General features: G+C 43.9%; 1 protein-coding gene across 1 annotated transcript in view; it reads left to right on the top strand.

The window, feature by feature from the left end:
- Positions 1–11,475, top strand: part of rnf122 (ring finger protein 122) — a 241,334-nt gene extending 229,859 nt beyond the window's left edge. The window contains exons 5-6 of the mRNA XM_041233491.1: positions 5,903–5,985; positions 9,452–11,475. Of these exons, the coding sequence (XP_041089425.1) occupies positions 5,903–5,985; positions 9,452–9,566 (198 nt within the window). The 3' untranslated portion in view covers positions 9,567–11,475. The remainder of the gene's footprint in view (positions 1–5,902; positions 5,986–9,451) is intronic.
- The last annotated feature ends 2,691 nt before the right edge of the window (positions 11,476–14,166 follow it).

Raw genomic sequence — 14,166 nt, 5'->3', positions numbered from 1 at the left:
GATACTGGGCTCTGGTGCTAGGCGCCCTAGCAGACTGTAGGGTCTGTACCACTCAAAGGCCAAACCCAAAGTTGGAGCTGGACCAGGTTCAGGTGCCATAATAAGCCCTCCACTTGGCTCAGAAGGCCCTTGCAGAGCGGGAGCTGCCATGGTTGGCCCCACAATATGTTAGAAAGGAGAGCAAACCAGGGGCATCTCGGCCATCTGGGTGCGACCAGCAAAACCTGGGCTCTCTCCACCCTGATCCTCTCTAGTGTCAGGGGTAATAGCGGTAGCGGAGGGAACGCATACAAGAGCCCATGTGGCCAGGGGTGAGCTAGCGTGTATACTCCCAGGGGACCCCCTTCTCTCTCCATAGAGAACCATAGGGGACAATGAGTGGACTCGGCTGTAGCGAAGAGGTCGACTTGTGCTGTACGAAACCTCTCCTGGAGGGGCTATTACCAACGCACAGCGTTCTTCTGTTGAAGATTGGCGATCTCCTGTTGAAGGAGTATCGCGCTTGCTGGTTTGATGGTGGTGAGGAGCACACCCTTGAAGGGTGGCGAACCTAAACGGAATTGTAGAGTGTGTCCGTGTCTCATTGTCGATAGCACCCAGGAGTCCTGGGTGCAGCCTTGTCATGGGTCATGGCAAGGCTGCACCCAGGGGCGTTGGTGGCAGCCGGGGCCCCTCTGGGGCGGTCTCTCTTCGGCTTGGGAGGGGGCTGGTCTTTCTTAGGCCCTGGCCTCGGCCTCCAGCCGGAGAACTGGTTACCCCTGGCCGGCGGCTCTTCCTCTGCCTCCCTCCCTGCTTGTGTGTTCTGGGGTGGAGGGCGGTGTTCAGGCCCTTTTGCCCCAGCAGGCAGTGAATGCCACCTTGGGTGCTGACGGTAAGCCGGAAGGCGCGAGAATTTGGAGGCGACCTCTGTCGCCTTGTGGGACCTCTCAAGGCTCACATCAATGGTTGCCCCAAATGTCTGCCCCGGTGTAATGGGGGCATCCAGTAACGCCACCATCTCTGGCTCCATGACCTTGGCTTGCGTCAGCCACAAATGCCGGCGAGCTGCCACCATCGCCTCCAGCGACCTCCCTGATGCCTGATCCCCAGTTAGGTCAGTCATTGCCCTTGCTACCGCCTGGAGCTCCCCTATGTCTGCCTATCCCCTATGATCTTTCCTGCAGCCTCTCTGCTAACTGGGTTTGTTGGAGCACCAGTATAGCCATGGCGTTCGCTGCTCTGACTGACAGCGCTGCTGTTGCATACGCCTTTTTTAGCATAGCGTCCGTTGTCCCTCAAGGTTTGGATGGACAGATTGGGTCCTTATCCCCCTTGGTGAAGGTGGAACCTTGCACCAATACCGTGACTGTGACCCCGATAGTAGGGAATATACCTAGGCCCACTTTTTGGACTCCTGCAGTGTGCAGTAAAGACTCTGCTGTTCTGGAGGCTGAGGGTGCAGATGCTGGGTTGCTCCAGAAGGAGTGCACCAATTCCAGGAAGTCCTGGCACAAAGGGAGGGCTTGCTGTGGGTGCCCTTTTTGTTGGAGGAAGCGGTTCCCCTTTCCGTCCTGTTCTGCTGGCCAGGGAACGTTCGTGGCTGCAGCTGCACACTATATTAGTGCCCGGAACTCTTCCCTCTGCAACACATGCGGCAGGGGCGGTAAGGAGCCCCCCGCTGTGGCCTGCCCAATGGAGGTTGCTGGGCCTGAGACGTCTGACCTTGACGCCGTGAACAACTCATCTGGGCTAGGAGGTCTAGGTGCTGGGGATGGGGAACAAGATTGTGGAAGCTGGGGCTGCCCGGTGGTAGGGGGCAGTCGGCCCTGCGACTTAAGTAGGGTCTCCAACATAGTTTGCTGAGCCCTCACAGTCTCCGCCAACTCCTGGAAGCGTCGCTCAGCCAAGCTTGCACGCCTCTGAGGCGACTGTGACGGTGATCATCTGCATGGTCTGGCCCTAAGCATCTGGCGTGGGACAGGTGCTCATCCTGTCTGGGCAGCTTCGCTGCGCACTGGTCGCACTGGTGGAAACCAGCGGAGGACCCAGTTGACTGCATTGACATGGCGTCGTAGGCGAGGCTGCTGCGCTCGGTGCTGAGACCGAGTGGTCGGTGCCGAGTCAATCAACACTGAGGTCGGTGCCGATGAGTAGCGCGGTCGGTGCCGGGCTATGCAGCCGATTCAGTCGGCGTGGTCGCCGAGGGCAAGTGCAGCCATGCTAGGTGAGCCCGAGGCTTGAGAGGGGCGCTAGGCCCGAGCTGTATTTATTTTTTTTTCCCTCACTATGGCTGATTAAATTGGCGTAGAGGACAGCGCTGCGAGTCTCCTTACAGCACCAAAACAGCTCCCAACACAGTATCTGAAAACTACACAAGGCTTCGTGTAGTGGAAAAGAGTAACGGCCGCTCGCCAATCTCGCAAGAGGGGTTGAAACCAGCTCTAATCAGCAAACTGATGGGAGAATTAGGCAAGAGCACTCTTAATAATGCTCAAAAGCGTGATTTTACTGTGGATGTAAATAAATTTGAAGGTCAAAACCAACAAATCAGCCAAATTCGGACAAGAAATAACGAAGCAATCCGTGACCTGTCTCAGTGAAGTGAGATTGAAAATGGCAATGTGCTACTGTGAGGACGTCCCTCTTTAGCAGGAGGTGGGAGGGACTTCCCCCTCACAGCAGGGCCCTGACAGGGTAGCTTTTTTTTATGTATGCTCAGTGATTGAGGTCAAAGAGGGCTCTTTCCCATTCGGTAATGGTTGCCATTCCATTGAAAGGGAAATAGGCATTACAAAGGTTTTTTTAAAGTTTTTTTTTTAAAGAGTGTTTATACATATTCTATTAGATTAACATTGAAAGTGAAAATGAAGTTATAACTTCTAAAGGTTTAAACTGTACACTGGATTGCATTAATCAAATTGTTCATTAAAGAATCCAGCCCCGGAACAATCCAGTGTTTGGAGTGTCAGGGGTTCAGAAGGTCATACCTCCTGTCAGTACTCATGGGGTCAGGGTTTGTCTGCAACTGACACCTTGACAATCCAAACTAGGTGTTTGTTTTAATGAGTGCTTTTTTAAAAATTGAAATACTGTATTACATTTTATTGTCTGGCTTAGGGATGGGACTGTATAAAATTTGCACGGTATGACCATTAAAACCTTAATATCACGGTATACAGTTAGTTATAAAATAAGGTTTAAATGAAGAAAGACTAATGTAAATCACTTAAATTACTGTAATTCACAAAAATAAAACCAACAAAACAGACTTCCTTTCATGGAATGATTTAAACATTTGGTATTTAGTATTTTACTATGCCAGATAACTTGGTATGTTTCTTTTTATAAAGACAATCAGAATAATAATTAAAAAAACAAAAACAAACAAACCAAAAAAAAACTAAAGTATTAAAATCTATTATTTGCTCAGCATGGTGTGGTATTTTGTTAAAACATTTTACTGTATAAATTAAATAAATAAATAAATAAATAAATAAATACTTTGTTCAGCTGATGGAAAATAGAATTGGGAAGTGATCAGTCTTATTGCTTAAAACACAAACATGTACCCGTACAGGTTATTATTTAAGAGCAGAGATGAGTTGTTTATTGTTTCAGCCGGATAAATAAAATATGTATAGCAAAAAAAAAAAAAAAAAAAAAACATAAGAACAACATGTTATTATACAATGAAGACATGAACAGCCTTGTCAACGATGCATTAAATAAATCAATTATTTAAACGAACATAATGTACTAAATCTGTAATAAGTGATTATGAGGCGTGTGAGTAAAAATGGATTTTCCAGACAGTGATTTACGTGTAAAAATTAAAATTTTATTTAATATTACACAGAAAAAAGAAAAATAATAAAGAAGGATGTGAGGGAGGGAGTGCTGGAGTAATCAAAAATAAAGGAACGAAAGCCTCTTAGTCCTCTTCGCGTTCTGCTTAAATCCAAAAATAAAACAAAAAGGAATAAAAACAGAAAAGAGCCAAGTTAGTAAAGCCTCCGTTCGTGACACAGTCCAAACTCCAACGTACTTCCCTCCAGCCTTTTTTCCCCCGCCTCTATTCCTTAGGACCAACCCCGAACACAGTAGCACGTTCCCTTTAGTATGCAAACCCCGCCCCGGTAGTCAGTGGATCACCAATCCCAAACTGACAGGTATCCTTAATTTCACTTGACTCCAATTTACATACTCGTACTTCCGCCCCTCACCAAGGTGCCGCCCCTCAAAAAGATGACTTTTGTCATGGTCACAAGACCTTGGTAAGGGAAGTCCTGAGTTGGTTTGATGCCTTCTACTGTTGGGAGGCTGAATTGCAGACCGAAACCCCTTTGACTCATCACAGTGATGTATCATTTTACAATAAAGTTCATGTTAATCAATTACATTAAACTGACAAATGTCAATCCAGACAAATGTAAATATAGCACTGTGTGGCAAGGTTTGGAGGAGGCTTTTCTCTAAAAGCTGCGTGTGGCGTCAGAAAGACAGCAGCCAAGAGCAGCCGGCGCAGCAAGCTCTGGGTAACAGAACGCAGCAATTGAAACGTGTATTCTGTGTTGTTGACAGTTTCCTTTAAAACCATTATCAAAAGACAATATCAGTTCACAAAAAGATCTTCCTCAGACACTTTGCTAAGGCTGCAAGTACCGATATTAATACCGTAATGTACCTAAACCGCGGTGAACCGAAAAACCGGTATACTGACTCATCAGTATGAATCAGGCTGCCCTGTTCATTGTAGCCCTTGTATAATTAATTCTCTTCAATAATATACACTTACATACTTTTTATAGTCGTAATAATAAGTATGAATTGGAGACTGAAATGTAAATTAAAGTGCTTGCTTTGAACATCATACACATTTTCAATAAAATAGTTGACATTAATGTAGTTTTAAAGTTATCATTATTTTTATTGAACATTGGTTTTCACATAACAGTATTCTACTAAAGAATTTACAATGCAAGATACTAATTTTCAGAACATTTGAAGATTTAAAAATGTGCATTATAAATACCATATGGGAGATACTGAAATTTAAGAAGTTATGAGTTTATGTTGACTCAGAAATATCTTTATCTTGACAATGTGGAGAAACTGTAAAAAAAGGCCAACAAAATGCTTGGATATATAGTGAAAAGTGTTGAATTTAAATCAACGGAAGTAATGTTAAAACTTTACAATGCATTAGTAAGACCTAATCTAGAATACTGTGTTCAGTTCTGGTCACCTCGCAACAAAAAGGTTGTTGCTGCTCTAGAAAGAGTGCAAAGAAGAGCAACCAGAATTATTCTGGGTTTAAAGGGAATGCCATGTGCAGACAGGCTAAAAGAGTTGAATCCATTCAGTCTTGAACAAAGAAGACTACGCGACGATCTGACTCAAGCACTCAAAATTCTAAAAGGTATTGACGATGTTGACACAAGGGGCTTTTTCGATGTGAAAAAAGAAACAAGGACCAGGGGTCACAAGTGGAGATTAGGTAAAGGGGCATTCAGAACAGAAAATAGGAGGCACTTTTTTACACAGAGAATCGTGAGGGTTTGGAACCAACTCCCCAGTAATGTTGTTGAAGCTGACACCCTGGGATCCTTCAAGAAGCTGCTTGATGAGATTCTGTGATCAATAAGCTACTAACAACCAAAATAACAAGATGGGCCCAATGGCCTCCTCTCGTTTGTAAACTTTCTTATGTTCTTATTAAGGAAAGATCCCCATAAAACAGGTCATTTTTGATTAACATTTATTAAAATGTGTTTAGGTTTACTTATGTGTTCCATTTTAAATCTTTACAACCACAGTAATAATGATATTTTCCCAGTATTTTAATTTGTTCTCTCTCTCTCTCTCTCTCTCTCTCTCTCTCTCTCTCTCTCTCTCTCTCTCCCTCCCTCCTTCACATACACAGCAAACCTGTGCTGTTTGCCTTGAAGATTTCAAAGTGAAGGATGAGCTGCTAGTGTTGTCATGCCAGCATGCCTTCCACAGGAAGTGAGTAGCCAATCAAAATGGGTTTATGAAGGATTACTTCAGAAGTGGCCTCCACTTCTGTGCTTTGTAAACTTGTCTCTAGGGTTATGCCTGTAAGACAGATCAGTGCTATTCCTTAAAGCCCCTGAGTAACTTCTTGTACGACCATGTGGTGAGCAGGGAGAGACACTGGGGGACAGGAGTTTAGCTATATAATACTTTTGGAATTGGGAATTTTTACTCTCTTAACCCTATCAATCAATCAATCAATCAGTCAATCTTTTATTTACATATCGCGGAAATGAGGACCGCGCGGTTTTGGAGCGAAATGTACCTTTTTTATTTTATTCATTATACAGTAATTGTAATAATAACAAGAACAATACAGATAAAACAGTATTTAAAACACATAAAAGTAACGTAACGCTAAATATCAAGCATAGTCAGATATGCTTGTGACAGGATTGCTCTGTGGGCCCACATTTTCTCAGACACAGAGAAGCTGCAGTTTGAGCACTGATGCGCAATTTTAATTTACAGTTAAACAAAAATAAAAGATTTGCACAAAAATAACACAAACCAAACAGAAACAAAAGGGCACAACAGCCAAAGTAAACAATTAAACAAAAACACTAAGTTGGATATGGCAGATTTAAAAACATCAACCGAGGGAGCTTCCCTTACAGTACTGTGCAGATCATTCCATAATTTCGGTGCAATACAGCAGAAGCATCTACCGCCTGAGTTTTTTTTCTGAATAGTGGGTAGAGAAAGTAACCTGCCATGACCGATTGTCAACATATAGTGTTAAAAGATTGTTAACGTAAGGTGGAGCAAGACCATTAGAGCCTTCTAGGTTAATAACAACTTAAAATCTATCCTAGGTCACACAGGATGCCAGTGTAAAGATGCCAGCATGATAGTGGTATGATCTCGTCTCTTAGTCCCAGTTAACTCTTGCAGTAGCATTTTGTACAAGTTGCAGATGAGATATCACATTGCTACCAATACCAATTAAAAGACCATTACAATAATCAATTCTTGATGACATAAAAGCATGCCTCAATTGCTGAGCATCCTGTCTGGAAAAATACCTCTCCATCTAGCCGTGTTTCTTAAATGACATTTTTTTTAAAAAATGTGTGCCATAAATGAGAGGTCTGAGTCAAAAATGACACCTAAGTTTTGTATTTCTGCTCAAAAAACTGTACAAAATCAGACAAGTACAGTATATATTCTTGTATTATTTCTGAGGTCCCAATATCATCAATTCTGTTTTGTCTGAATTTAGCATTGGGATGTTTTTAAATATCCAATTTTTGATGTGACAAAGACAGGTATTCAAAATATGAGCAGCAGATCCATCATCCTGCTTGAGGAATGGTAAAGCTGAGTATCATCGGCATAACAATGAAAATTAACTCCACGTCTATGAATAATATTACCTAAGGGCAGCATATAAAGAGAAAACAGAATTGGGCCAAGAATCGAACCCTGGAGAACCCCATGTGTAACTATTGAAAAAAGAGGTCTCCTCCTCAATTTTATCAAACTGAAACCTATTAGAGAGATAGGACCTGAACCAGGACAGGACAACCATATTTCAAACAGGGTGGTCAATGGTGTCAAAAGATGCACTTAAATCCAGTTAAACAAGAACCGAAGGTGAGCCCATGTCAGAGAATCACAACACGTAATTTACCACTTGTATTAGTGCCATCTCAGTGCTCTGATATGGCCTAAAACCAGACTGAAATTTCTCAGAAGTGTTGTGTGCTCTGCTACCACTCTTAATAACACCTTGGATAAGAAAGAAAGATTGGATACAGGTCTGTAGTTATAAGCACATTTGAATCGAGGGTGGGCTTCTTGAGCAAAGATTTTATTACTGCTGTCTTGAACATATTAGAAGCAATGCCTGATGAAAGAGAGCTGTTTACAATATTTAAAACTGTGGTATTTATTTTTTGATATACAGTCAAACCTGCTCATGCGACCACCTTTATTTAGTGACCACCTGGTCTGAGTGACCACTTTAAATTCCTCCCAATGATATTTGTGCTTTTACTTAACTGTATTAAGCGACCACCTGTCTAACGAGACCAGTGACCACAATTCTGGAGAGGGCGATGTTGTCCGTGGCCTGCCTACCAGCGATGGTAGACAGGACCACAGGAATACCAAAGTCGGTAAACAGTTCAAGTGTGGGCTGTTCGCCGGTGCTCAAAAGAATAATCAAAAACAAAAGGCGAAAGAAAGAAGGAAAATGAAACATGGTAATCAAACTACAAAATAAAGGTGCTGCACTCGGCAGCGTTACTCCAGTGTTGCTACCCTATCTGCGCACGGGAGTCCACAAGGAGCTGGTGCATCTTTTCCCAAGCGACTACACCTGTGTGCAAATCAGCTGCAAACTGGTGACCAAGGCCCCAGCAGCCTCATAGACCGGAACAGCCAGCTGTAACTGTGGCCAGAGGTGGTTTTCATAACCGGGGCTTTAACAAATTCTGCCACAAGGTGCAAAACCAAGTCTCTGACTAAGCCATAAGCCCAGCAGCAGTGCTAGGAGTTTCTGCCACAGACCCAAGGCATCTTTTCAGGGAGCCACCTGGATTATTGGCATCAGTGTACCATGGACAGCATAGGTGATTACTACTGTTCAGACCAGCTATTCTCTGCAATTCAGGAAAGGTCCCCCTCCCATTTGGGGCTTGACTTCAGTATTAGCAGGGGACCTGCATTGTTTTAGGAGGTGACAGCTCTGCTGCAAAATCAGGCTATTTTAGACCCTCGCCACTTGAAGGAAGAGTTCTACTCCAGGTACTTCCTGATGCCCAAGCGGGATGGTGACCTCAGACCAATCCTCGACCTCAGACAGGTCAACCTGTGTCTGAGTCGAAGGAGTTTCAAAATGTTGACTATGCAACAGCTGTTCCAGTTCCCAATTCCAATATGCTACTGTAAAAAATAGATTTTTCAGTGAGTCAAGTACAGCCCAAAAAAACCCTGGTACTGGGGGAGCATCCCACTGAAAATGTTTGGTCCTTAAAGGCAACACATTTCAAACTGCCTAAACGACCCAGTCCAAGGTGTAACCTCAAAAATGCATTTACAATGTTTTCTCGCCTGTAAAAGTATGACTGTGGGGCGTGCTGGGTGAATCAGACAGTCAGGGGACTGCAGATTCCTACCTGTGCGAAGTCGATGGTCTTTGCTGGGGATTCTAGAGGGAGTGTCGCATTGGCTCTTGTGCTAGAGAGAACTGTCGGGCTGTTTCTCCTAATCGCTCTACAGTGAACCAACTGGCCAGGTGCCTGGTTCCTGGCTGGCCTCTGGATATAAGATGCAATTGGCTTGATCATTGTATCAGAGTCACCCCCTGACTCAGTTTTCATGAGCTGTTGTGGGGAATTACTGCAATGAGGGAATGTAATTGGACATTCTAAATTGTGGAGAAAACTGACTTGCCTTGTCTTTGTTGTTGCAGGTGTTTGCTGAAATGGCTAGAAGTTCGCTGTGTCTGTCCAATGTGCAACAAACCCATAGCCGGATCTACAGAGCCAAACCATGGTGTTGGAACACTTCTAGATGAACTGTTGTGAACGGAAATTGAGAACAACACTAGACTAGACCACTTATTTAATTAAAAAAGAAGGTGCCAATACTAGGCTGTACACATTCCAGTGCATGAAGAGATGATGGTGGTGATGATGATGATAGTGCTGTTGCTGTTGATCTGGCCTTGGATATTGTTGAAGTCAAGTTGAAGCAATTTAATCTATGGCACTGACGGAAGATATGAAAACAGTCAAAAGGATGTTTTTTTAGTTGCAGCTGGCGCTATCTTCAGTGATGTTTTTACTGTACGTAGAGCGAGGACAACTTTTTGCTAAATAAAAATAGGTAATACCCAAATAGAAGCATCCTACATTTTAAAATGATAAAACCGGAAATGTATAAATCAGTGTATTTTTTGAATAAGGGATATCTTTTTTTTGGTTTTAATTCAAAGAATTTCAAATGTCAGTATTTTCGTAAGTCAATTGTCAGGCTTATAGAAATATCATTACTACAGCATATACACTAATTTGTGCCTAGCATATGATTTTCTATATCTAGTGGGAGTTTTCCTATTGAGTCAACTGTCAATAAGGTGTTAGCTCAGTTGATCCCCTGAATAAATAGTGAGGGACCCCTCTGAGCTCCAGTAAGGCACAGTGATGCAGAGTCTTTACATTGTTTTGTTCTTATGCCTCTGAGCTCCAGTAAGGCACAGTGATGGCAGTCTTTACATTGTTTTGTTCTTATGCCTCTGAGCTCCAGTAAGGCACAGTGATGGCAGAGTCTTTACATTGTTTTGTTCTTATGCCTCTGAGCTCCAGTAAGGCACAGTGATAGCAGAGTCTTTACATTGTTTTGTTTTTATAAACTTGTTTTTTCATGAACGTAATTTCCCTGTATTTTGGATGTATCTAGTAATGTAACAAGTGAATTGATAAGGTGTGTGTGTGTGGTGGGGAGGGGGTTTATTATAGAGTTAAAGGGTGGCAGTGTTTAGATCATTAAAATAGACCCCCTACATTGTTTTTGTAATTTTGGAGGATTAAGCATGTTGTAAATACTTGTTATAGAGCAACGTTTTGTAATTTCCTAATCCTGGGGGAGCCCAAAGCAGCTGTCTAATTTACCAATCTCTCCTGTTGGAGGTGTGGGTTAGCTACTCTCATCACATATGAAATCAGTCCAAATCATACAGAATCACATGCAGACAAGCCCAGTTCTTTTTCATAGTGGTTAAGACGTTTGCTTGTGGTGACCACCGGTTCACACCCAGCCACCACCCATTTATTGTTAACTTTTTCTTAGTCGGTGGGAGCACATAAACTTGGGGTTGCACTGAACATTTCACTAGTCAAATAGTTGAATTGAAAAGTGATAGTTACATTTTAGCACATTAATAGTTTGTTTCTGTGGAGACTAGTCGACCTTATTCACTGTGTTTACCTTAACTATTCGACTGTCAAATTAGTAGTCTTTCTGCACCTGATATTAAAAAGTACCATATGTAGGGAAGCATTAACATAAGTAATCAAACAAATGACACGGTAATTATTTGCTGTTGTTTCCAACACATCTGTTTGTTTGTGTAATTTTAGCGTCGTGTATGGCAGTGGACTAGAGTGCTAGGCCCTTGAGGTTTTAAGGAGCAGGTGCTTCTGTCTGCAGACTCCCTGTTTCTTTATTCATTAATGTGCTTTTCAGACAAGCTGTCAAACACAGTGCTCCTGTAGAGGTTAGGGTAAGAAGTCAAGAGTTTACTTCAGACTGGAGGCATGTATGCATTATAAAGAATATTATTGTTCTGAATCAGTGACACTACCTGCAGTATTACAAAACGTTCTAAATGTTAAGGGTGTTAATATTTGTATGTACTGTATTTAATAACATTGATGGTAAAAGGACAGTGTTACATAAAGTGCTGTTTTGAATATTCAGAGATTTTGTACACAGTTTTTGGTTTTTTTTTTTTTTTCATTTAATTTAATTTTTTTAAATAAATATTTCTTTAAACTGGTCATGTATTTTTTTCGTAAAGCAGCTATAGTAACCGTGACCCTATTTGCACTATCTAAGTATTATAAGACAGTTTTGCATTTGACCTTAAGGAGAGGAAAAAGTAATGGTCAGGGACCTTTTTGGATAAATATATGGTTATAATATGTTTTGCCCTTAGGCTATGCATGCATAAAGCTAAAAGAACGCCCACCACTAAACCCTAAAGCATCCAATATATCACTTTCTAATGCTAAAACATAAATCCTATACTTTATTAGCAATGCGTCAATATAAAAAAGATATAGATTAAAAATAGTTCTTACCTTCCAAAATATATATGGAATTGTAGAATACAATGTAAAGACAGGCACTGTCTTCAAAGGCAAAGACTTCTGAATATGACCCCAAACAGCAATCAGTTTGATCAGAGCATGGATCACGCCAGCAAGTTGAGTGATACTTGGCTAGATTTTACCTCGGTTTTTGCTTTGCTTCTTATGTCATAAGTCTTAATTAAACATTAGTATGCTTTGACAGCTCCTGTCCTTCAAGTAAATAACATTTTCAAATACACCCTTTTAACTCCTTTTATAAGATTAATTGGCCATCATCCCATATCATCTGAGGTGAACTTTATAACTGATTGTAACAGGGCGAGGAGCCCTGTACACTTATTTGTTCAACGGGGTCTCCCCCTCCAACCCTGTGTCATATTTGTGTTTTGTATTATGATATATATATTTTTTTATTATTTTTTGGTGGAACATGGGGAGGAAGAGCAGCAAAAAGCAGCAGAAGTGGTAGCAGCCGCAACCACAGCAGAGCAAGAGGTGGTGGTCCTGGGTGCCAACTCAGTTTGGACCCCCGGATTGGGCAACTGAGCAGGAACAATGGAGGGCTGAAGGGGCCTCCATGTGTGGGCCTGTTTGGGCGTGGCTGGGAGGACTGCCCCTATGGTGATCCCCAATACCAGGAGGCCTGGAACCAGGGCTTGGTAGGGGACGCTGCAGAATGGTTCTGGGCAGTAGACCAGACCTAGTTGTCGGCACCCAAGAGGGAGGAGCCTGAACATCCACAGCCCAAGCCTGCAACATCAGAGGAAGCGTGACTGCTGGCCCCACCAGAGGAGAGCAGCTGGGAAGCCATCCTCCGCGCTGTCATGACCAACTGCTGGTGCCCCGTCTTTGGAGAGCTAGGGCATTCCCCACTCAACTCCCCCCTCCCACCAGAGGATGCCTGCTGCGCCATCCCCACCAACAGAGGGAGAGTGCCTGCTGGTCCCACATGCACCATCCACAGCAGAGAAGGCAGACCTGTTTTGTCCATCCCCACCAGCAGAGGAAGCATGCCTGCTGGTCCCACCCACTGCAGCCAGAAGGGGAGGAGCCCCTGCCATCTTTGCCGCTAGAAGGGGAGGAGCCCCTGCCATCTTTGCCGCTAGAAGGGGAGGAGCCCCTGCCATCTTCGCCGCTAGAAGGGGAGGAGTCCCTGCCATCTTCGCCGCTAGAAAGGGAGGAGCCCCTGCCATCTTCGCTGCTAGAAGGGGAGGAGCCCTTGCCATCTTTGCCGCCAGAAGAGGAGGAGCCCCAGCCGCCTTTTCCGTCAGGAGGAGAGCAGCAGGAGCTTGCCTGCTGGCCCCCCACTGCAGCCAGAAGAGGAGGAGCTGCCTCTGTCTCCACCACCATCAGAGGGAGAGAAGCAGGAGCTGCCTCTCCCTTCATCACTGGAGGGACCAGGACAGGATCAACATTAGCCACCTCAACATTAGAGCAGAGACTCACCTGGTACGGTTCAGGGTGTATGAAAATCCCCGGAGACAAGCCCCAGGGTGGTTGCGGAGCGATTGTGTGGCCACATGGTACACTGGCTGACCCCAGAGAAGAAAACCAACCTGCAAATGGGGGAAGCAGTGGCTGTGGAGCAATTCTGCCATGTAGTCGGCACTGATATCCAAGCCTGGATACGGTGCCAAAACCCCCACACCCTGGAAGAAGGTATGAAACTGGTCGAGGATTATGAGGATTCCCTGGTCTCCGTCCGGACAGGGATACTGTCTGTGCCCGCCCTTTGGAGCAGCCAAGCCCCTCTCTCCTCTGTCACCACCACTACCTCCACCACCGTCAACACCTCCAGATCTTCGGCCTCAATAGGCAACTTTGCCTCCTATTCATGGAGGTCAAGGTTGGCCCCCATTGGAGGAAAAGCTGCTACCCCAGCCTCATTGCCATATTAGCAACAAGACACATGTTTAACAAATGCTCCCTCCTTCTCCCATTTCTGTTTTAGATGCAACCAAAAGGGGCACCAGGCCACTGTCAGCTAGTAGCGCCGGGTCGAGGGTGCCTCACCCATTTGGTTCCATTGCCAATTATTTCTACTTTTGAACACATTGCAATGGACATAGTGGACCCTTTGCTATCTTCTGACTCTGGGTATACACATATATTAGTAGTGGTAGATTATGTAACGTGATACCCAGAGGCAGTTCCGTTGAGGTCCACTTATGCCGCTGCAATAGCCACAGAGTTAGTACAGATTATGGCTAGAGTAGGGATCCCCAAGCAGATTTTGACTGATCATGGAACCAAGTTTTTGTCTAACATGTTACAGCAGGTATATAAAATATAAAAAATACATCCCATCAGG

This window comes from Polyodon spathula, chromosome 31 (assembly GCF_017654505.1).
Source record: "Polyodon spathula isolate WHYD16114869_AA chromosome 31, ASM1765450v1, whole genome shotgun sequence".
Taxonomy (NCBI): Eukaryota; Metazoa; Chordata; class Actinopteri; order Acipenseriformes; family Polyodontidae; genus Polyodon; species Polyodon spathula.
Note: the sequence above shows the minus strand (reverse complement) of the source record. Positions and strands in the feature narration are given on the sequence as shown.